The following is a 22580-nucleotide window of genomic DNA, read 5'->3' as shown; positions in this document are numbered from 1 at the left end:
CATTCAATGCTTCTCCCTGTTTCTGTAATCTTTTGTTTTTTGAACTGTGATCATGTGCCTCATTCAAAGAGTCAATAAGTGACATTCTAGGCATAACAGAGGAAATTGTTGCTCCTGAACGAAAAGCCTTTAAGGCGTCACGGTGGTCCATTTCTCTCTGGGTGTCCAATCCAAAGTTCAATGTACTGTCTTTGTGAGGTGCTGTAAATAAAGATTCTTTCATGTTTTGATAGAACACGCCACACTTACAATGTTCATATAGTAGCTGTGTTGTATATGCAGCATATGAGGATGCACCATTCAAAAATGCAAACGGTAATGAAAGCTTGACTGATGCCAGCATCAGATTATATCCCTGATGACCACCAATGCGTTCTGCAAGAGAAAGAGCACTCACTTCTTCACAATGTTCCATCATTTCATAATGAAGCAGGAAAGTAGCATTTACTCTTTTGCTTTCAGCAAGAAAATCTTTGTACAGCAATTCCCAATTCTTCCAGTTGTTTGTTTCTTGTTGAAGGTCACTCAGTACTTCTTTTCTCTGGTCTTGTTGTAATGTCTGGATAAACTTTACTTGAAATGAAATTCTCAGAGCGATTGAAAGCCTTCTTATGTATCTTGATGCCTTTTCAATGTGATCTGCAGATATTAGTTTCTTCCACTCATTGTATTCCTCATCACGCATGTATTTCAATATTTGAATTATTCCAGCATGCTTATAACCACTACAAATATTGTTTATTTTAGACTTCTTAAGATGTAGAATAGGATACTCAGGAATAAAAATTTTGTATTTGGAAGACATTGACATAAGCTTAAGCAAATTAGCTCCAATTTTATTATCAGCACCAAAAAGAATCCTGTACGACTTGGCTGCATTAGTGCCGACTTTATCAGTTTTAATTAGTATGTCATCCAATACTTCCTTAAGTTTTACTATATCATCATCTCTTCCTGTGGCAGGAGGTGGATGTCTTGTAAGTAATGTAGGTGGGTTGTATTTTTTAAATCCAAAGCTACCTGCAATTCTGTCATAGGATATATCAGGTTTATCTGTAATCAATGAATTGTTATTTGTTGAATTTTGATCAAAATCAGTTGCCATTACATTGGTGCTAATGTCTGCAATTTCATTCAATAATTGGTCATCTGTGAGTTCTGTAATGTGTTGTTCTTGGATCTCAAAGTCTAAGTCTGGGTTTTCTTGGATTGGTGTCAAATCAACTGAATCGTCCAGTGGGGTGAAAAACTGTTCCAAATCTTCGTAGTCTTCATCTGGAATGTTTGATAACTCAAGCTCGTTCAGAATGTCTTCCAAGTTTTCTTCTTGGTCATAATCTGATGAGTTTGATTCAGGCTCTTCATAGTCTAAATCAATAGTGTTGTCACTTTCCTCGCCAGAGAGTTCCATCTCATTGTCTTCTTCAATTTCATCGGGAGACTGAAATAAAAAGATAAATATTTAAATGAAATAATGGATAATTTTTCATGGGACACAAATGATGCCCCCACCTGCATATAACATTATAAAGGATCATTACTTAAAACAGTAGAAGTAACAAAACTCATGCACCTTTCGATTTAATCTGTGTTTTGTTGGAATGAGCATGAAGTTTCATAACATTTGGTTGAGCCAAACTTAAAAGATCCCAATTGAAGTATTATTTATCATAACTCATCTGTGAATGAATCTTGTGAGAGTCCCTTTCAAATTAACCGTCTGTGTAGTTCTATCACCTGAAATGTGACTGTATATTCATTCTTTTGTTAAAAGTGTTATCCAATATCGGTTGATTTTGAATCTGTGTTTAAACAAGAAACCCAATCACCTTTGGAATCTGTGCAATGAAAGGTTGCTGTCGTTTGTGTGTAACAGACTGTAGGTATACTATTACTGTAAGTCTTATTTGTACATTTGTGTGTATCCATATTCCACATTTTGTTTGTAAGCTTGAAAAATGTGAGGTAGTTTTGATCAATGATCAAAGGAACAAATACATAATGATTAACACAGTATACCTTTCTTCCAATATTATCATCCATATGATCCTCAATGTCAAGTGTAGCAAATGAGTCTTCAAGAGCTGAATCCATTTGTGTTGAGTCCTCTTGACCACAGACTAATAGGTGCTTGTTTTCTGATAATAACAAAAGATAGTTTAGTAATATGCCAAATAAGGATTAAACAAAATAACTGATATTTTTCTTCCACTTAACAATCAGTACTTTTTTTTAATAATAATTGTTCCTGTGTTTATACATGATGTTTATTACAATCCATCTCAATATTTAATAAATTTCATTAAAGTACATATATTCTCTAGAAGAAGCCATTTATGTTATTAGATATTGTTTTAAATATGCAAAGATAATCTGCATAAAAGAAGTTATCGAACTGGCAATCATCCCACATATTCTTTTTTTAATTTATATTCGATGAACAATTAGTCTTTTTAAGAAAATCGCCTGTGTAAAAGCCCTATAAATAAACATACCATTCATAATATTTCTCCACAGATCATCTAATCCCCAAGTCATCATTGATCGAAACTGATTCATACATGTTTCTTCTTCTGTCGATAAGGATAAAAGACTAGTATGCACATCTTCTTTATGGAGATTAGTTTCTTGCCTACATTTGCAATCATCAGACTGGTCACATTGATGATCAGTATGCCATGTCTGTTGAACATCTATATGGTCTTTTGGAACACCACGTAGAGTAATTGGTAATGTACATATTTGCATGGAGCGAGATTCACCAGGATTTGGATCTGTATGGTATTTAAGTCTGACTAAGTTATCCATCATTAAAACTAAAAGGCATTGGCGTAGACTTACATTATTTGTAACGTAGCCGGCCACAGTGTTGTATTCTAACTGGTATCTTCTCACGTATGTATTGAAATAACACATCTCCAAAGACGCTTTCTCTTTAATTCTCTTTTCTGCTGCATTTAAGCTGAGTGTGGCACCAGAACTTGAAGCAATAGAAAATGCAGTGCCAATAGATTGATAGTTCATTGACAGTTCTTGAGTATTGAGCTCTTGAAGAATACCACAGTAGTTTCTGTTGAAAACATTTAATAATGTATCATATATGCCATAGAGCTTCTTTAGCTTTGATGTTATCAGAGTCTCTAGTTCGTTTGAACGATTAAGACTGTTCTGATTTAAAAATGTTTCAAGCAAAATTTGAACATCTAAAGGTACATCCATTGTCCATTCTTGTATAATATTGAATGATTTCCAATGTAGTGGTTTAATCATTTGGTTCTGAAAGCATCTGTCACATTTTCCTTCTTCCTCTGCACTTTCAACTTCTTGATCATCTTCGAGAATATGTTCTGTTATAATATTTTCATCAAGTTTGTTCAACATATACAGGTCTCTGATTTCAAATCTGGACATATCAGTGCCTTCTGAGATCGGTGTTAAAGTATTTGGCCTCAAGAAAACAATAGAGTGCATGAGTAGATTATGTCTGTTCATTAGATGAAATTTAAATGTACTTATTACATCTGCCATTTGGAAAAGTCTTTCTGATTTAACTTCTGCAAATATATGAATTTTCTTTCGATGCGTGCATGATGAAACACAATCAAAAAGAAGAACATTCTCTACATCTTCAGAAACTGCAGTGCAAAGTTCGTTTTCTATTCTAGCTGCGATATGAATTTTACTGGCATATAAAAGTATTTTTTCATCTGTTTCTGCAATATGTTTTCTTTCATTGCGATATTTGATGATATTGTTTGATGACTTTTTGATGGACTTTGCCACAACAGCTACATTATCAACTTGCCTAAGAAACTGCCATTTAAGGTCCAATTGTTGATCATAATCTTTAAATTCAGCTTCCTGGTTTGATTTAGAGAAATGATATTCAAAAAAGCATATTTTCTGCCATTCGTTGTCTGTAAATTGACCTTTATAGTTTTGATATAAACAGGGTGTACTGTAATTATCTATACTCTGGTCCTTTTTTGAGATGTTGTCAATTGCAGGAAGTCTGAATTGTTTGGTTGTTATATTTTTATACAGTTCCTCAACACTGTAAACTTGTATTGAATGCTGTTGCTTTTTTGGTCTAGAATGCATAGCTGCTTCTATTTGATGAACTATGTGTAAGCATATTTTCAGCTGGTCACAGTGATGAAAGATATAGCGAATGAAGGTACTTAGATTTACATATATTTCACTGTCAGCCTCTCTTATGCTGTTTTTATACGATTTCATTTCCCGTAACAAGTTGTGCCTTTTAATTTCTTTGATGGAATCAGTTTCAAGATGATGCTTCCTTAGAAAATCTACAATGGCTTGAAACCTTATCCATTTGTTGCTGTCATCTTCAAACTGTATGCACGGAAAACATTTTAACAAAGGCACATTTTCAAACATCTTTGTCTCTATGTATTTGTGTTACCTAAAAATTGCCGATATATATAATCTTAAAAATTAAATTGGATTAAGTCGAAGCAGGTTTTAAATTTGTACATTATGATTGAATTGAATTTACTGATACTATTTTTCTGAAGATGCTTTGGTAAGAGTTTTATTTCAGTTCCCTGTTGAAGTCCTCACTGGGACTTTGAGATAAAGAACAGCAATAAAATCGCTGTTCCTTTTATTATGTGAATTCTGCTGTGCATGTACTGATATATTACTAGTATCATTGATGGATACCCCATTCCAATCTATAGTTGGTGACATCTACATCATTTGGATTCTGATATATTGTTTTTTTATTGCAATCACAGCGGAGAATATTACAATGTAATAATAGGTATGATTGATGTATATTACGTATTCAAGCAGTAACAGTTAATATTTGTATGGCATACCTGAGTATTTGGATATTGTATATGTTTTATAGCGTAACATTTGTTAGTATGTTTTCAAAAGTTCTTTTTTAATCATACTGGTTTAAAAAAGGGGGAGGGGTTTACTGTTGAATGAAGTATTTTAACAAAACTAATAATCAAAAAGTCTTTTCCCTGTTTATATATAAATCAAATATCTAAAATAAAAAACTCCCTCATTCTAGATCTAATTAATATTTCTCGCTACATTGAAGACCTGTTGGTGACCTTCTGCTGTTGTTTTTTATTTGGTCGGGTTGTTGTCTCTTTGACACATTCCCCATTTCCATTCTCAATTTTACTCTACATGTTTTATTCTGTTTTGGTAGTGCTTTAATTATTAAAACATGTTAATCTTGTCTTTGTGGAAAATCTCATCTTATTCATATCTTTACCCACCAGAAAAAAATTGGTTTACAGACGTTGTCAGTTTATTTTCGATTTATGAGTTTGACTGTCCATCTGGAATCGTTCGTCCCCCTTTCACATGTACAAGTATTATTGCATTATTCTTTTTCTTTCATTTTCACTGATCAATAGGCATTGGAAACATGTAATGTTCAAGGTATACAGATGTACATTTGTATATTAAAAAAATCTTCAAAATAGAACAAATGCTTATGTATTGATATAAATAATTTTCAATCAGAATACTTACAAATTATAAATGTTTTTTTTTCTTTTTTCTTTTCTTCATTTTTACATCTTCCATTTCCTGTTTCTCTATACATGTATCTAATTGTTTACATCTGAGTCATGTATACATAAATGTGTATGACCAGAAACTATGTTTTCATACTATTTGGCTTATCATGTAATTTAAATGATAAAGATAATTGAAGCTGTCAATGTTGTATGTCAAATCCCCTAATTGAGAAACATTATACTACATGAAACAACGCTCGAGCTGAGCGACAAACTTGAGGCTGTGTGTTAGAGTGAAGTCTAGCTCTCAGTATAATAGAGACATTTGGAAGTCTATCAGGGCTGAAACTTAATAGGAATAAAACAGAAGGAATATGGTTAGGGAGATTAAAAAGCAGTAAAGATAAATATGAAAATATAAACTGGACAAATAAACCAGTCAAAAGTCTAGGTATTTATTTTGGATATGATAATAAGGAATGTCAAACATTGAACATAGAAAAAATCTTGGATAAAATTACAAAACTTGTAGACAGATGGTCAAAAAGAAATTTAACATTGCTTGGAAAAATTTTAATTGTAAAAGCTCTTCTGCTACCAAATTTAACTTATTTTGCTACTAATGGCATTATTACTAAAGATAAGTTGCAAATCATCAACAATATAATTTATAGGTTTGTTTGGAATGGCAGAAAAGATAAAATAAAGAGGTCAATATTAACAAAAAATTATGCTGAAGGGGGATTAAAAATGATTGATCTGGAGTCTTATATAATGTCAATACATATAAAATGGATTAAAAAAATAATACAATCAGAAAATGCTAACTGGTCAGTGTTGCCTAAACTATACCTGAATAAGTTTGGCAAAAATTTGCTAATTTTCAAGATAAATATAAGAAATATAAAATTAATTGACAAAAAAATATGGAACAATACACCGTTATTCTATCAAGAACTGATAAAATCATGGATTCAGGTAAATCTGAATGAAGCTAAAAATAATAAAACATGGAACTTTTTAGAGATCAGAAAGCAAATAATATGGGGCAATAACTTGATAAAATTTAAAGGACAATGTCTGTTTTTTGATAAATGGATTGAAAGTGATATTCTATTTATAAATGACATAATTGACAATAGAGGACAAATATCAGAAAAAGTAATCAATTTAAAACTAAAAAACAAAGGTAATTGGATTGCTGAATTTTCAAAACTTAAAAAAGCCATACCAAATAACTGGGAGGAGAAGCTTAAAACTGAGAGATCATTCAAAACTAAAGTAAATATTAACAGAGAAAAAATCAGATTAAGAGACCATGAGGATATACTCGGCATTAATAATAAAGATATTTATAAGATAGTGCAAAGTAGAATAAAAACAGAAACACCCATTGGTTTTTTGAAATGGGAAAAGATATTACATACAGGAAATATAAATAGTGAATTCAAAGACACGATAAAATTCACTTTTGAATACTTAAAAGATAATAAAATTAAGATGTTCAGGTGGAAATTAATGCATTTCATCTTAGCAAATAAAGAGCTATTATTTCAATGGAAAATTTCTGAAAACAGCCTTTGTTCATATTGTAATGAACAAGACAACTACAAACATTTTTTCATCACATGCGCATATAACACAAACTTCTGGAGATCAATGAGAGATATATTTAACAAAATAGGTATTGACAAACATGTTATAAGCCTACACTCTCTAGTAATAGGATACAAGATTCATGATGATGCTTATTTTGGACTCAATCACTTGCTGAGTTTAATGTTTTTTTCAGTCTATAAATCAAATTATAAATCCAATAATAAGGCAAAAAAAATAGATATAGTGAAAATTTTTAAATATGAAATCTCGAGTACAGTTGAATTATATTATACGGCCAATATGGAAATAAACAAAATGTTTAAAAAAGTGTTGCAGATCTTGAAATAAACAAAATTAACTCTTGGAAAAAAACAGAATGTATGTTCTAGAATGTTAATATTGTGTACTTGTTTTCAATATTTCACCAGTGGACTAGTAAAAAAATATGATACTATAATATAAGTATAGGTGTCTATGTACAAAAAATGTATGAAAACACATGTAGATACATGTACAATGTATGTGAATGCATCTTTTTGTAAAGGTCTTTATACATGTTATATGTGTGTGGACATGTATGTATGTAACTAGAGCATATGTGTGAATGAATATATATGTAAGTGTGAATGCATGTATGTAGGTATGTAAGTTATGTATGCATGAAAGTGAAGTATAAAAATAATTTGGAAACAAAAGGGGGGATATTAAAAGGTAAAAAAAATAAATATTCAACATGTATTCTATTATATCTGTACAACAAAGATTATGTACATTTTCATATGTTTAATGATGTTTTTCTTTTTTTTATGTGAAACTATATGAACATATTATGTACAAGAATAATAAGGATAATTCTAATGTTTACAATATAAAGGTCACAGACAGGTCACAGACTGTTCACAGGTAATAAAATTTGGGTCAAATTTGTAAAATCAAAAATCATGACAAAAGCTTATAAGAAACATACAAAGAGAATACTTTACTTACCATTTTTTAGTATTAACAAACACTTCCAAAGAATTGTATAAATCCAAAGGTACGAATTAACAAAAGTTAACAGAAACAGTAACCACGCTGTATCTCATTCATATTTTCATATGGTTCAAAATTCTATTAAAAGAACCGATAACGGATTTTTCTCCGTAAATTTCACGACACATGGTCTGTAACATCTTTAAGTACTTCGATAAGATTTTATATGATATTATGTATATTTATAAAGTAATGATAGAAAATAGAAATGTATTAAATGGCTATGTATAAAATAAGATAAGTTTTACTGTATATTCTCCCTGGATATCAGTTATAATTGTATGTAACAGGGATACTTGATGGAATGCTGTACATTAAGTAATTTGTTAAAACAGCAAAGAGTGCAATAAAGAATTTATGAATGTTAAAAAAAAAAAAAAAATAATTTCTGTTTAAAACTTGCTTTAAAAATAATATTTCAAGAACAAACCAAAAAAGAATTATTTAATTTATACGTTTTCTCGTTTAAAGAAAAATAAACTCGAAACTGAATTATGACGTTTTGTTTAGTGACTTTCTGTCGTAAATTCACAAGTTTAATGAAGCATATTTTTTTAGGTGCACTAATTTCATGTGTACATAAAAAATTAAAAATTACGTACAACATTTAAAGGTTCATTTGTTTAATATAATAATGGTTTAAAAATAAGACTTTATTTACATGTAGTAAAATAGATGCTGTTCCCCCCCCCCCCCCTCCCGCCTTTACCATATTGCCCCATAGAAAAGGTGGAAGAGGTGATGGGTAGATGGGAGCGTATGTATTCGTGTGGAAACGGAAACTTAATAGACCTTACCGCCCCCTTGTTATGTTTTTTTATCTGTCTACTAGGTCAACCCAGTTGCGTGGTCCTACAAGTTAAGGCTAAGCAGTTTCGGGATATAAAATGTCGACAGCTAGGCTAACGAAATTTGTAATGATTTATGGTCAATCGTAGGGGTAATTTTTCTTCCTAAATTTATGATAGGAATACATCTAGTAGGGTGGACACTAATTTGGAAGTTGTAAAAGCATAAAATTATTCTAATGAGATTAAAAGGTATCTGTAGCGGCTTTCAACTTTTCGAAATACTATGCCAAAAAAAAAAGTCTTTTATCTGTAATAGATTTTATTCATTTCGGGTACTTAACTCTATTATGAAAAGCTGTGTCCGCATAAACGAACAATATACAGATTGGTTTTCTATTGGTAAAGGCGTCCGTCAGGGTGAGAATTTAGCGCCGACGCTATTCGCCTTATTCATAAATGATCTCATACCTGAAATAAACGCTCTTGGCTGTGGAGTTCTACTAGAAAATGACTTTTCACTCAGTGCGCTGCTATATGCCGATGACATAGTTTTCATTTCTAGCTCTGCCGCGAGCCTACAAACACAACTAGACACGTTGAACAACTGGTCGAGACGATGGCGCTTAAATGTGAATATTGACAAAACTAAAGTACTACACGTAAGGAAAGCTACAGTTGCACGAAGCGAATTTGTGTTTAAAATTGGCGACAAAATAGTTGACTATACTTCACAGTACCGCTATCTAGGTCTTACAGTGTCAGAAACATTAGACTACAACATCAGTGTAAACGAGTTGATTACTGGTAGCAGTCGTGCTTTGGGTTCCCTTGTTTCGAAATATTACAGTACAGATGGATTTGATTATGATACGTATACTAAACTTTTTGAAAGTACAGTCGCCCCAATTATGACCTACTGTGCTGGAGTATGGGGGTTTAAAGCGTATGAAGGACTAGACAAACTGCAAAATAGGGCTATACGGTCTTTCTTAGGAGTCGGAAAGTTTACACCGATACCGGGAATGACAGGTGAAATGGCATGGATTCCAGTCTCTATCCGAAATCATTGTCAGATGATAAAGCTTTGGTGTCGTATTGTAAATATGCACTCGGAAAGATTACCATCGCGGATATATGCATGGGACTGTAGTTTTGCACGAAATCATAAGGATACGTGGTACAACAATATAAAATCAATTATGAATGAAAGTGGACTTGATACTCTATTTAAATCGAAATGTACGGATGGACTTAGTACCAAGTTTATTAGTAATTTTGCAAAAGACATGCTAATGCAAAAGTACCAGATCACATGGGAAAAAGCCGTAGAAGCTATGCCAAAACTCCGCACGTATAGAGACTTGAACACAACATACAGTGTTCAACCGTACCTAAAATCAGGTATTTCACGCCATGAAAGATCAGCAATTGCAAGACTGAGATGTGGTGTTTTCCCCCTTGAAATCGAGAAAGGGCGTTACCGGGGAGTCCCAGCTGATAGACGACTTTGTAAAGTTTGCAGAACTGGAAGCGTAGAAGACGAAAAACACTTTTTATTACATTGTCCTACCTATTCGTTACAGAGAAATCGCATGTTTATGGACTGTCAACAGAGATATAACTGTAATTTTGATAACATGTCTGACATGGATAAATTTAAATATTTACTTAGTGCCGGTGTTAAAATAGTGTCAAAATTTATCACTAACATTTCTGATATTAGAACACAAACATTATTGAGAAAAAATTAACTTCTTATTCATTGTACATTTAAATTGATATTTGATAATTATAACAGATAACTATGGGAATTTTAAAAGTACAGTGCATCATAAGCCTATGAAGGCTGGCTGAAAAAATATGTTTCATATTTGTATTATAATGTTATATCAGGCTGCACTTTAATAAAACAATATATATATTATGAAAACCGACGATCTTTTGAATTATTGCCAGAGGTCGTGTAATAGTGTCACATTCAGGTATTCTAGTGACTTCCTGCGGGGTAATAAACTGGTGACATTACGCAATTCCGGACCCAGCTGTTTGACCCAGGTGTGCACAGGTAAAAGTGCCATCAAAAATGCAGTCAGGTGTATTATACATCCTGTTAACAATGTATGCCCCTAATCTGATTGAAATACACAAATCCGTCCAAATATGAAATTAAGAGTTTAAAATTTATATCCACATGCGGATTAATTCTGACATGTGCAAAGACAGAAATAATAACACCGTAAATTATTAATTTTGACTTCGGTTTCAAAATTAATGTGTAGAAGATTATCTAGAACTGTACACCAAGGAATTGTATATTTAAATATACAATTCCTTGTGTACACGTACCATGTAAAATGATTTTTTTTTTTTTGAAATTTCAATTGTACAAGGGATTTACTTTTCGGGATGGATACAGTCACATTAAAAAGGAGGGTTCCAACTATATGTCTGACTTCAAATGCATTGATCGGCCAAAAAAAAGGGGGGTTCCAACCCCCGAAACCACCCCCTTGGATCCGCCAATGCTTTTGTACACAATAACTTTCATTATGTTTTGTCAGCTTGTTTTATTTGCTTATCAAATGTTAAATTTAAGTTATGGTCTTGAGTTGTGATGAATAATTTAAGAAAAAAAACTGCATCATTTTACAACATTGTTTGGAGTAAATCGTAGAGAATTTAACCGAGAATTATGGATGACTATCTTATACTTTCTTGTCCTATTTCCGATATGAGCGGGCGCAATTACGAAATAATTTGCCATTAGGAAATTTGCGTTTACTTGTATGTGAAAAGACAAGCATGTGCAATTATGACACGAAGATGATACTTAGATCTTAGTTGTCTCTAGAAACGGTATTCGTTTGTCTTTCTGTACATGTACATTCAATTATTCAAAGGAGTTGTCATTTTTTCAAAATAAGATTTTTACAACACTAAAACACACCCGCGAAATCGGTGGCATTTCCAGCTTTTAAGCTGTTGTAGGATGATTTATTGAAAAAGGATTTTATGTAATGAGAAAAGGATATATCAAAAGCGTTCTTCCTTTTTGCCAAAGTCCGTTATTTGTTTCCTTACTGTTAAATTACATTATTTTCGATTTTCTGACATTAGACTTACTCTTCCCCGTTGCTACAATGCATTTCTTGGTAAAAGTCAAATTAAATTAAAAAAATTGCACCGCTTCAAACATGAAATAAATGTAACTGCTTATAGACCATTATTATTCTCATAAAATATGCTTCTAGGACAATCCATCAGTGCTTTTCTTTTGAGAGCCCTATCATATGACAATGGTATGATTTGAATCTTTTATGAATGGCTAAGGATAATACCTACCATAATTATATTTCATGATAGTTTCGTTCAAATAGCTGAGGAATTAGAACGTGGTGAGAATTAAATTATTTTGATAAGGACATTACTTCCTGAATATTTAAAAAAATAAAAAAAGATCGCTTTGAACGACCCATTTATATAACTGCAATTGGTAATTACTATCTATTTCAAAAATTCAAGGTCACCGATTCTTATTTAAAAATTTTAATTCATTTACTCGTGTTTATAAGGACATCATTATTCATAAATTCATTCAATTAAATTAATTCAGTATTTCTTGTTTTTAACAAAAAATATTCAGCGTCAATAATATATTTAATTAACCTGAGCTCATGGAATATATTAAGATTCCCCCGTTTATCATTCATACGAAATGTTGTTCACACCTAGAAAAGTGAACCGTGACGGCTTAAATTCACTGAGTAAAGATCAAAAGATACAAAATGCTAATCTTTTAATTAACTTGAATTTACCCACGCATTTAACAGGTAGTCACTATGTGTCAAAGTACAATACACATTGTATTTGCGGGGCCGTATTTCCACATTACAAATGTACTAGAAGCACATATTTACTAGACTGACGTAAAAGGTAAAAAGTACAAACATGCATTTTTAAAAAACACTATCAGTTATATATGTTTGTTCAAAATATCCGTCGGAAAAAAAAATCATAAAAAAATATTTTATATGATTAACTATAATCATTTCAGAAAATATTAAAATATAAATCGTACATTTTAATTTCAAGCGGAGCGCTGTTCCATCTTAATTATTAGTTGGTTAATAGCTACACCAAACGTCGTCGATGCGCTTTAAATAGCGTTATAAGATGATTCACGATTAAGATTTAAAATGAGATTATTTTCACTCCCGGCATGCTTAAAGACTTAAACTACGTCACATAAGTCAGGAAGTTCGAAGAAATAAAATTAATAATTCTTAATTTTCTCCTTTATTGCTGTTCATATCCAGATAAAACTTGGTGAATATGTTTTTTATGGTATTATGAACATAATTAGCTAATAAGTAAAAATTCGCGAATTATCCCTTTAAGGCTGCTCACTCCTCTTGTTTTAGAATTATTGCCAGATATTCGAAATCCTCTGGTTTTATCCATGTAGTGCCATTAAACATGTTTGCCAATTAACCCCTACATTGGATTGCTTCGTCGTCTCCCTCAAGTTCTTCATAACAGACTGCATGAGCTTTTTATTCATTTATTCTTAGTTTGGTTTTTTTTGCAATACATTCTTATTAATGATGCACGCCGTTCCCCGGTGAAATTTCGTTTCAGTGAAAGTAGAAATCGAAATTATAGAAACGAAATGTGTGAAAATACGGGGAATTGTACCACAATTCCGCTAAGAAGCCCATTCGCGTTAAATGGTCATCGAAAAACGTCGCTAGCAAAATAGTAAAAGGAAATTTATTTGGAAAAGAATACCGATAGAATTTTGTGGGGGTGGGGTGGGGGGGGGACCACCATACAGGCAGACGTATAAAGTCAGACAGAAAATGGAAAAATGTTTGCATGGAATGAAAAAAGAAGGGTAGTTGAACTTGGCTATTTGGCCGAACAACTTTCCGGCTATTTTTCAAGTGTAAACTGTAAAAGTAATTGGACTGTACAGAAGAAGTTCTATAAGATTTCGGAAGCTTGTTTAGAATAAACTACTAGCATTGTAATCGTGTAAGCACAGTCTATACAGGACAGCAACATCGGAATAAGGAGAAAGTTAACAAAGGCTTGGGATGTCAAGACTAAATATGTACTTGGTTGGGACGAAATAAAATTAAATCATTCAGATCCCGTTACATTTTTTACTTTCAATTCCATTCTGAAATAAATTATTTTCTCGAAATTTACAATCAAACGATTCATTAAAAACCTGTGGTCCCTGAATAAACGAATGTCCAGTGCTTCGATGGAGGTAAATCCAGAAAAGCGTTTAAAAAGCTAGCAAACAAAAAAAAAATATTTTCATTATCCTATTTATTCAAAAGGCAAAAAGATACAAAGAATAGAGTTACAATCGCGCCCTTTTTCCCCGCGTTGTATATATTATATCTATCAAAGGTCATTATAACTTAAACAAATTTGCTTGTTCTTTGATTTATTTTTATAAACATCGTCAATTGAGAAATAAAGGCTTGAGAGCAAATGCAATGTAATTTCCCGGCGATATAATTGATATTTCATAGGGGCATAAATCTTTTAAAACATTTGATCGACGCACTGACTATCGAAATTATCCAGGACAATGCTGATATAAACCTTCAATATAAATGATATAAGTTATTTAAAGATCTGTCAAAAATTGTACACGCGAGAGCGCTTACAAATGCAATTTTCCATATAATTAATATTTCCAGGGCGCAAAACTCTTTAAAAAATAAAAACTGATTTTCAAACTTGTCAGCGGCAATGCTGATATAAACCTAATATATTAGTTTTATACAAAATCTGGCAAGAATTGTACACGTGAGATAGCTAAAAAGACCGCGGACGGACAAACGGACGGACGCCCGGTATTTCTATGTCCCACACAATGCATCGCGCGGGGGACAAATATCCAAAGAGATATTTAAATCATATTGATTTGAGAAGGGTGGAAAGGGGGTACCCTTTTCCCAACTCCCGCCCCTATCTCCCACCTCCCACTTTTAGAATCTTTTTTTCTATCCCACAAATTTTTTGTCTCCAACCTCCCGCCCCGCCTTCTCCCACCTCCCTCCCCACCATCTACCTCCCTCAAAAGCTGTTCTTCCCCTCACTTTAGATTCATATTAATTTGCACTTTGGTCCTCTGGGATGTGTTTGTTTTTGGTGTTTTGAGTTCGACGTGATGTACAGATACAGCTGATAAAAAAACGCACCTTTGCACGAAGTGGAGGAGACAAACCGACTTACAGACGATTAGCAAAAGTGCCTTTAGGGGGAGTCGCATATTACTCACATAGGCTTCGGGAAAATCCAGAGAGCATTCACAGTGTTATAATGACAAGTATACAAGTGGTAATGTAAATTAAAAGTGTTGTTATTTCTGTGTGTACATAAATTGAAATGTGGGATATACAATAAAACAGCAACTGGCGAATGAACGGCACACAAAACCAAAAACATCTAGATAACACGTGACTAATGTAGGATAGACGAGTATTGTTTTACTGAAAATTGATACCGTTAATTTTATTACTGCTAATTTATAGTTTTAGTAAAGATTCATTGGTCCTTTGAATTGGAAATTTAATAAGTATATTTAGTATGGCAAGTATTAAATCAATCACATTATAACATCACATGTTCACAACAAATGTCACATTATAAAAAAAAAAACAGCAACACATTTCAGTCTCCTAGCACGTATTTGTTAGTCTCTATATTTCTTGTATTTCAGAAGAAAACGAAATCCATTATGAAATAAGGAGATGTGGTATGGTAGCCAAGGAGACAACTTTCCATCCTAGTTTCCTCTTCAGTTTTAATCTAGCGGCGTACAACAGTACATGATATATAAGGCATGCAGATGTTATTGTTACAGATCAGCTAAACGTACTTATAAATATAATTATTTTCTGTGACTGTATATTACATTAATTTGTAGGATCCTTTACTATAGATAATTTAGCTGATCTGTAACTGTAGTACGCCGCTAGATTAAAACTGACGAGGAAAGGTAACACACGGCCAGCGAAAACTCTTTTTTTGAGAGCCCAGGTGGTCGTGTGGTCTAGCGGGACGGCTGCAGTGCAGGCAATTTGGTGTCACGATATCACAGTAGCATGGGTTCGAATCCCGGCGAGGGAAGAACCAAAAATTTGCGAAAGCAAATTTACAGATCTAACATTGTTGGGTTGATGTTTAGACGAGATATATATATATATATATTTAGAATGTTGAAAATAAGAAAAGTGTACGATGTGAATTTTAAGGCAAAGGGACAACTAACGCATATGCGTACAGAATCATAGTCTCTTAAACTTCTCTAACAGTCTGATATTAGCAAAGGCGTCTGTTTGACTGCTTTGTACACAATCACATCTGATCTGAATGAGAACATTCATTGGATGCAGTATCCAGCCTTCAGACCGTGTAAAACACATTTATAGCTAGCTATAAAACCAGGTTTAATCCACCATTTTCAACATTAGAAAATGCCTGTATCAAATCAGGAATATAACAGTTGTTATCAAATCGTTTGATGTGTTTCAGCTTTTGATTTGCCATTTGATTAGGGACTTTCCGTTTTGAACTTTGCTCGGAGTTCGGTATTTTTGTGATTTAACTTTTTTTTCCTATCCAGTTATCCTTTTCGATCCTCTGTGCCAACATAACCTACTCAATTGAGTATTTGCTAAATATGACATCCTCTAAAATGTGGCTGAAGTGTTTTATCACTCGAAATAAGAAAGCAACTTCAAGATACTTCCAGTAGTAGATAGATGAATGAAAATCTGTATTATTTATTCGCCAGAAATCAGATCTATGGACGATGTGTCAGTGGGAAGAATGGAATTATGGAATTTAGTGTAAACAGTTCCCAATCGCTACACTTGGAACCAACACAAAAACAATACTAACGTTACTAGAGCTTTCTTTTTTCTATTTCTTAAAACTTATTCGATATTTAAACTGTTTTTCTAGTCAAAAACGTATACGACTACCATGTTTTCCATTTAAATAAAGACAAAGAAAAAACTGAACTTATTCGCTGTGATAAAACGTTAAAGGGTTATCACTCGCCTGAAATAATAATCTCATAATACGCATCACAGATTATTTCACACCACAAATCAGGAGTGTATTTATAAAATACCATCGTTTTTAAATGTTTTTTGTCGATACACGATATTTCATTAGTCCATTCTGGTTACTTGTTGATGGGCAGAGTAATTGTATTAATTATAACATATGGGATATTTAACATAGCAGCAGTATAATATAGTTAGATCAGATGATTAGACTGAATGAATGACCTTTTGATCCTGGTCAGTTACAAATACGGCATCTACACTACATCAATAAAGGCCTTTAGAAACATCAAACAATCAAAAAGCAGGATGTCATTTACCCATATTTGAAAATAGTTTACTTGGTACAACTACACATATAAATCGACCAGAGAAATATCAAGTCATTCTTAAAATAAAATACGCTTGAAACCATGTGACAAAAAGTTCATATAGTGATTATAGATGAAGGCTTCTGGGAGTCAGAATCCCTAGAAGGATGTGTTTTACCAAAATAGCAAATGAATGCTTCTTCATTCAATCCAAAGTAATAAACAAAACGGTAATTTCCTTCTAAGGAACATTTTTATATAATTTAATTTTAGATGAAACACGTCTTCTGATTGGCTGAAAGTGTTTTGTCTATCAGCCCATAGACATAATTTTGTCATGTGACCGTGACGTCACCAACGTTTTCTTCAAAATTTACTCCTTGAAAATGGAATTTATAATTAAATTATAAGGAATGACTGTAATATTTTTTCTGTCTATTCGAAATAACATAAAAAAAGGTGGTGCACACTTTTAAATAACCCGCTACACTGATAATTCAGTGTGCACCACATTTTTTATGTTATTTCTTCATAGACAGATAAAAATATTACAGTCATTCCTTAAATAACTTGGGTTAACTTCCTTTTATCTATTATTAAATAGAAAAAAAAACCAGCATTTTCCATAAGGAATGGATGTAAACTTTGATCTCGGTGACAAACTTTTAAATTTTTGAAGTAAGCAACACTTATTACTGTCCATCACATGATCCCTGTTTAGTTTGTGTCATTGAAATCCATTCAGAAATATTGAAAAGATTACATTGAAAGATACTGCGGTATTGTATGTGCGCAAATATGCATAAGAACATTACAAGTTAGTGTTGATGGCACACTCTACATCTTTTTTCAACAAATCTTTAGCTGAATCTACTTACCAATCTCATGTCCTTGCCAACTAATGTGTGCGTCCCTACTTTCAGTACTCATCATTTTCTTGACAAGCTCTTTAACACAACTATTGGATGGTTCAGATTCCTGTAAGACATCCTTGAACAAATGGAATGTAGGGTATGGTCGTTCAGTCAAGATATCCAGTAGAACCTTGTTACGTTCTCGTTGTGTGGTTGGTTTGACAATTTCTTCTCTGTCCTCTATCATTAAAATACATCTAGAAATGAGGTTATCTAGAACCATCTTGTCAAGTACTGTGTTATCTAATAACTCATCATAGTAACCAGTAAGGTCGTGATGTTCATGATGTTCCTGATCTGAAATTATCAAATTTGATTTTAACAATTATTACAGAATGGTATCTCCTCCGAGTTATGTGGATTACTATTTCTGTCATTAATTTGCAGTACTCCATTTCACAACCGAAAATAACTAAATTTAAGGGAATATAATTAATAGTTGACATGTACAAATTTAATCATTATGTGTTCTATTTATTACAACCTAAATCACTTTTAACTGCCTACCCGACCTAACATGAGAGTGAAAACAAATTTGAAAGGTTGTTAATTCACCAGTTCTTACATAACTGTTTGTTATTTGTACCTAACAGTAATTGTTCGTCAATCAGGTTGTATTTCATATATGTTTTCATTGCATTTTGGTTAAAAAAAAATCGCTTTTCTTTCTATATTGATAACATTTTTATAAGCAGTAGTCAGCACTTTTGTGTTGACATGAAATTTAATTGATATATACCTTCTTTGTAAATGTACTGTTTACAAAATGGAGAACTATTTAAAACACTAAAAATTTTCTACGCCAAGTAATAAAATGCCTAAGCCGAATTTGGCACACAACATTTTGTAATTTTCGGGTTTAAATGCTTCTCAAATTCGATTTGGTCTACCAACTGTTTTGATTCAAGGACCACTGATGAGTTTTATGTAGACGAAACTCGCGGGCATAAACATAAGAAGAACGTTCTCAAACTCAGAATTCAAACAGTCAAAATACTTGATTTGGGGTTTCTGTGCTCCACGCACTGAGTAAAGTTTTATGACCTTAGTAGGCCTGAGATTTCACATTATCAACACATTATTACAACCAATGTGTCGAAAAAACTACTGATGGACGTTTCTTTCCGATCACGTATGTTATGTTTTGAAATGAAATATGATTGATATGCACATTATTGTTTTTATAAATTAAATGTTTGTAAGATGTTGAATTATTCAAAACGCTTGGGAATGTTCGGTGTTACTTCTCTCCAACTTTGTTTTTTTTAGTTGGCCTTTAACCTGTTTTGATTCGATCACACTGGTGAGTTTTTTATAAACAAAACTTACTTCTGTCCTTACCTAAGTATAAGCCTAATAAAGTTTTTACAATTTTAGAAAAAAAGAAATGAATGCTGAAATAAATATGGATCCCACAGTTTCTGCATAAGAAATAAGAATGTCACATCACATGTGTATGCCATTCAGAGGAGTTTTGTATCATAAATTAAACTAGTCTAAAATTAGGTACAATTTTGCCTTTTTAACACCCCCAGATCACGTGTTATTTGTGTGGGATCGCCCTACTTAATAAAGGATTTTACCTCAGAAAATATACGTCCAAGGGTCACGATATATCTGTTACCCAGACAATCAGAGTTTTGAAGAAACAAAGTACTGTTACATTGAACCACAACGCACTGAAAATACAAAATTCAAGTACATTCCCACGTGTAATGCATGGAAAAACATCTGAAATGAATATTACCTTTGATTACACTTTGTGTGTATTTTTGTGTGGTGTCTTCTTTCGGATGGGTTTTTTTCTTCTCGGATTTCTAAAACAAAAATAGTTGAATCAATAATTATAACTTGAATTTTTTACTATTAATTTTATCTTGCCGCATCGAATGGAAAAACAAATACATTATTATCATTTGAAAGGAAATAAGAATATGGGTCCACAAGACATCATACCCTGTGCACAGCAAACTATATTAGCTCCATGTTTAGAAAACTGTAAAATACTGGTCAATATCGGAGTAGGGCATACATACAAAAGATTTTACCACTGACCATGTGTACACAGTTTCAAATTAATGTGAGCACAAGCTATCCTAAGCAGATCTTCAATCTATATATCATTTGACCTCAGGATATAATTAGTTTTTGTAATCGACATTTTATGTTCAATCTATACCGCCTCATATCTATATATCATCTGACCTCAGGATATAATTAGTTTTTGTAATCGACATGATATGTTCAATCTATACCGCCTCATATCTATATTTTATCTGACCTCAGGATATAATTAGTTTTTGTAATCGACATGATATGTTCAATCTATAACGCCTCATATATATGTGTCATCTGACCTCAGGATATAATTTGTTTTCGCACATCAACATTATATGTTCAATCAACAGGATTCGAACTCTAGGTATCAGTTAACACATTAATGACACAACTACATACAGTGTTTCATGCATCTTAAAATATTCAACCTACTAGACTTTTCTAAACAATACTACTCATCCTGAGATGTTTAGGAGAGATTTATTGAAAATATTAAAAAAGGTATGTAAAGCTGTAATACCACCATTGATTTCCCCCTATCAGTCTTTGTTAAATTTGCACTTTTAAAAAATTATGCAGAATTTATCTTTGTTTCAAAAAAGGAAATACTTGGCATGAGTAAAGTTTTATCCTGTCCAGTTCTATCGAAAAAAAATCACATAATGTTTCACTGCATATAAGAAAATAACCATCACTGGAAGTAAACCAATCAAATTTTCACCCTTTTTCTTCCTGTGTTCAAGCTTTAGTGACCATGTAACCTCAAGTTTAAAAAATATTCTATATAAACACCAAATAAAAAAATAATGGTGCTTTGAAATACCAAAAATATATGTCTATGACACAGATTTTCTTTTACTGCAATGAAATGTAGGATACATTTCCTACACTGTCAAGTTCAAGGGAATATTTTTTTTTTCGAACCTTTTTCGTATGCAACCGGATGTGACGTACTATGATTTTGTGGTATTCCACATGAAGAAGACTTTTTTGTTGAATAAACTGAATGTTGTTTTTTTTTCCTTTTGTAATACTGGTTATTTTAAGCATTACTGTCAAGTTTTGTCATAATCAGTTTAATAGTTTGAGAGAAATCTAATATAAAGTAAGACGACATCTACAGCGATTCGAACAGAAATTCTTTAAAAAATCCAAATCAAGCCGCATCATGATCGAATATAGTGTGGACCAATAAAAGATCAAACATGTATCTTATCTACCTACAATCAGTTGAATATGATACACAAGATGGCTCTAGGTTGCACTTTGTAAATACAGCTGTTTCTCAAACCACGCCTATTTTGGGGAGATATAAAATATTTATTGATAATTAATTAAGTGTACGTACTGGTTCCCAGTTATGATCTCTATGTTTCATCTAATAGAGACATAATTTGGAAATGTTACCAGTAAATATACATATGCATATTGTTTATATTGAAATCTGTGGTAATCCTACAGTCAAGGTAAGGGTAGTTAAGAAATTTAGTGTTAGTTTAAACTCTTAGCAGTTCATGGCATATAAACGTTGAAAATATGCCGCACAGCCCTATATTTTGACCTTTAAAAAAATAGTAGTGCATATGAACTTTCCATTCTAGGGTATAATTTTTTTCAAAACTTCATAGTAAAAGTGGTGCAGCTTTAGCCGTAAAAGGAGTTCCTACGGGAAATTGCATTGTCAATATTTACAGAAATGCAACCTCTAGGATAATAAATACCACTCATGGACCTGCTTGTCTTCATTGTAAGGTCACGTTTGGTCCATTTATACCTCTTATTTCCTCATTATTTCAACTTTTCAGGCCAATAAATTAAAAAATTTTGGGTAACTTTCACTCATTTATGAAAGAAATGTCATAATAAATGAGTTATTGCAGTATTTAAGCTGACTGAACCATCCATATAAAATGTTACTGACACCATGATGGTTTATATAATAAGTCTTTACGTAAAAATTAAATTTACGCCGCGTTCCAGAGAGGGACATAACAATCTTCCCTTTCAGTGAATAATTTATTGTAAATGCTTTATAAAAAATAATTTCATTTACGTATAACTGTATATTTATTAAATCATTACTAAGAAAACGTTTTTTATTATAGCAAAATATAAGAAATAAGGAGAAAAAGTAAGAAAAAGCTCCCAAAATTCCGGATTGTGGCTTGCTCTGTCTATTAATATTCATGGTACAGCCTATTTCAAGGCAATTTTCTCATTAAAATGTTTTTGAGACTCAATTCAATCAAAATATTTCATTTTTGTAATATTT

The 22580-nt window shown here is 32.3% G+C and overlaps 1 protein-coding gene across 1 annotated transcript in view; it reads right to left on the bottom strand.

Moving 5' to 3' along the window:
- Window positions 1–22580, bottom strand: part of LOC143074148 (uncharacterized) — a 176698-nt gene that overhangs the window by 105279 nt on the left and 48839 nt on the right. Inside the window, exons 5-6 of the mRNA XM_076249696.1 lie at window positions 19998–20067; window positions 18215–18547 (exon numbers count right to left, since the gene is read on the bottom strand). Coding sequence (XP_076105811.1) covers window positions 18215–18547; window positions 19998–20067 — 403 coding nt within the window. The remainder of the gene's footprint in view (window positions 1–18214; window positions 18548–19997; window positions 20068–22580) is intronic.

This window comes from Mytilus galloprovincialis, chromosome 5 (genome assembly GCF_965363235.1).
Source record: "Mytilus galloprovincialis chromosome 5, xbMytGall1.hap1.1, whole genome shotgun sequence".
NCBI classification, from domain to species: Eukaryota; Metazoa; Mollusca; class Bivalvia; order Mytilida; family Mytilidae; genus Mytilus; species Mytilus galloprovincialis.
Note: the sequence above shows the minus strand (reverse complement) of the source record. Positions and strands in the feature narration are given on the sequence as shown.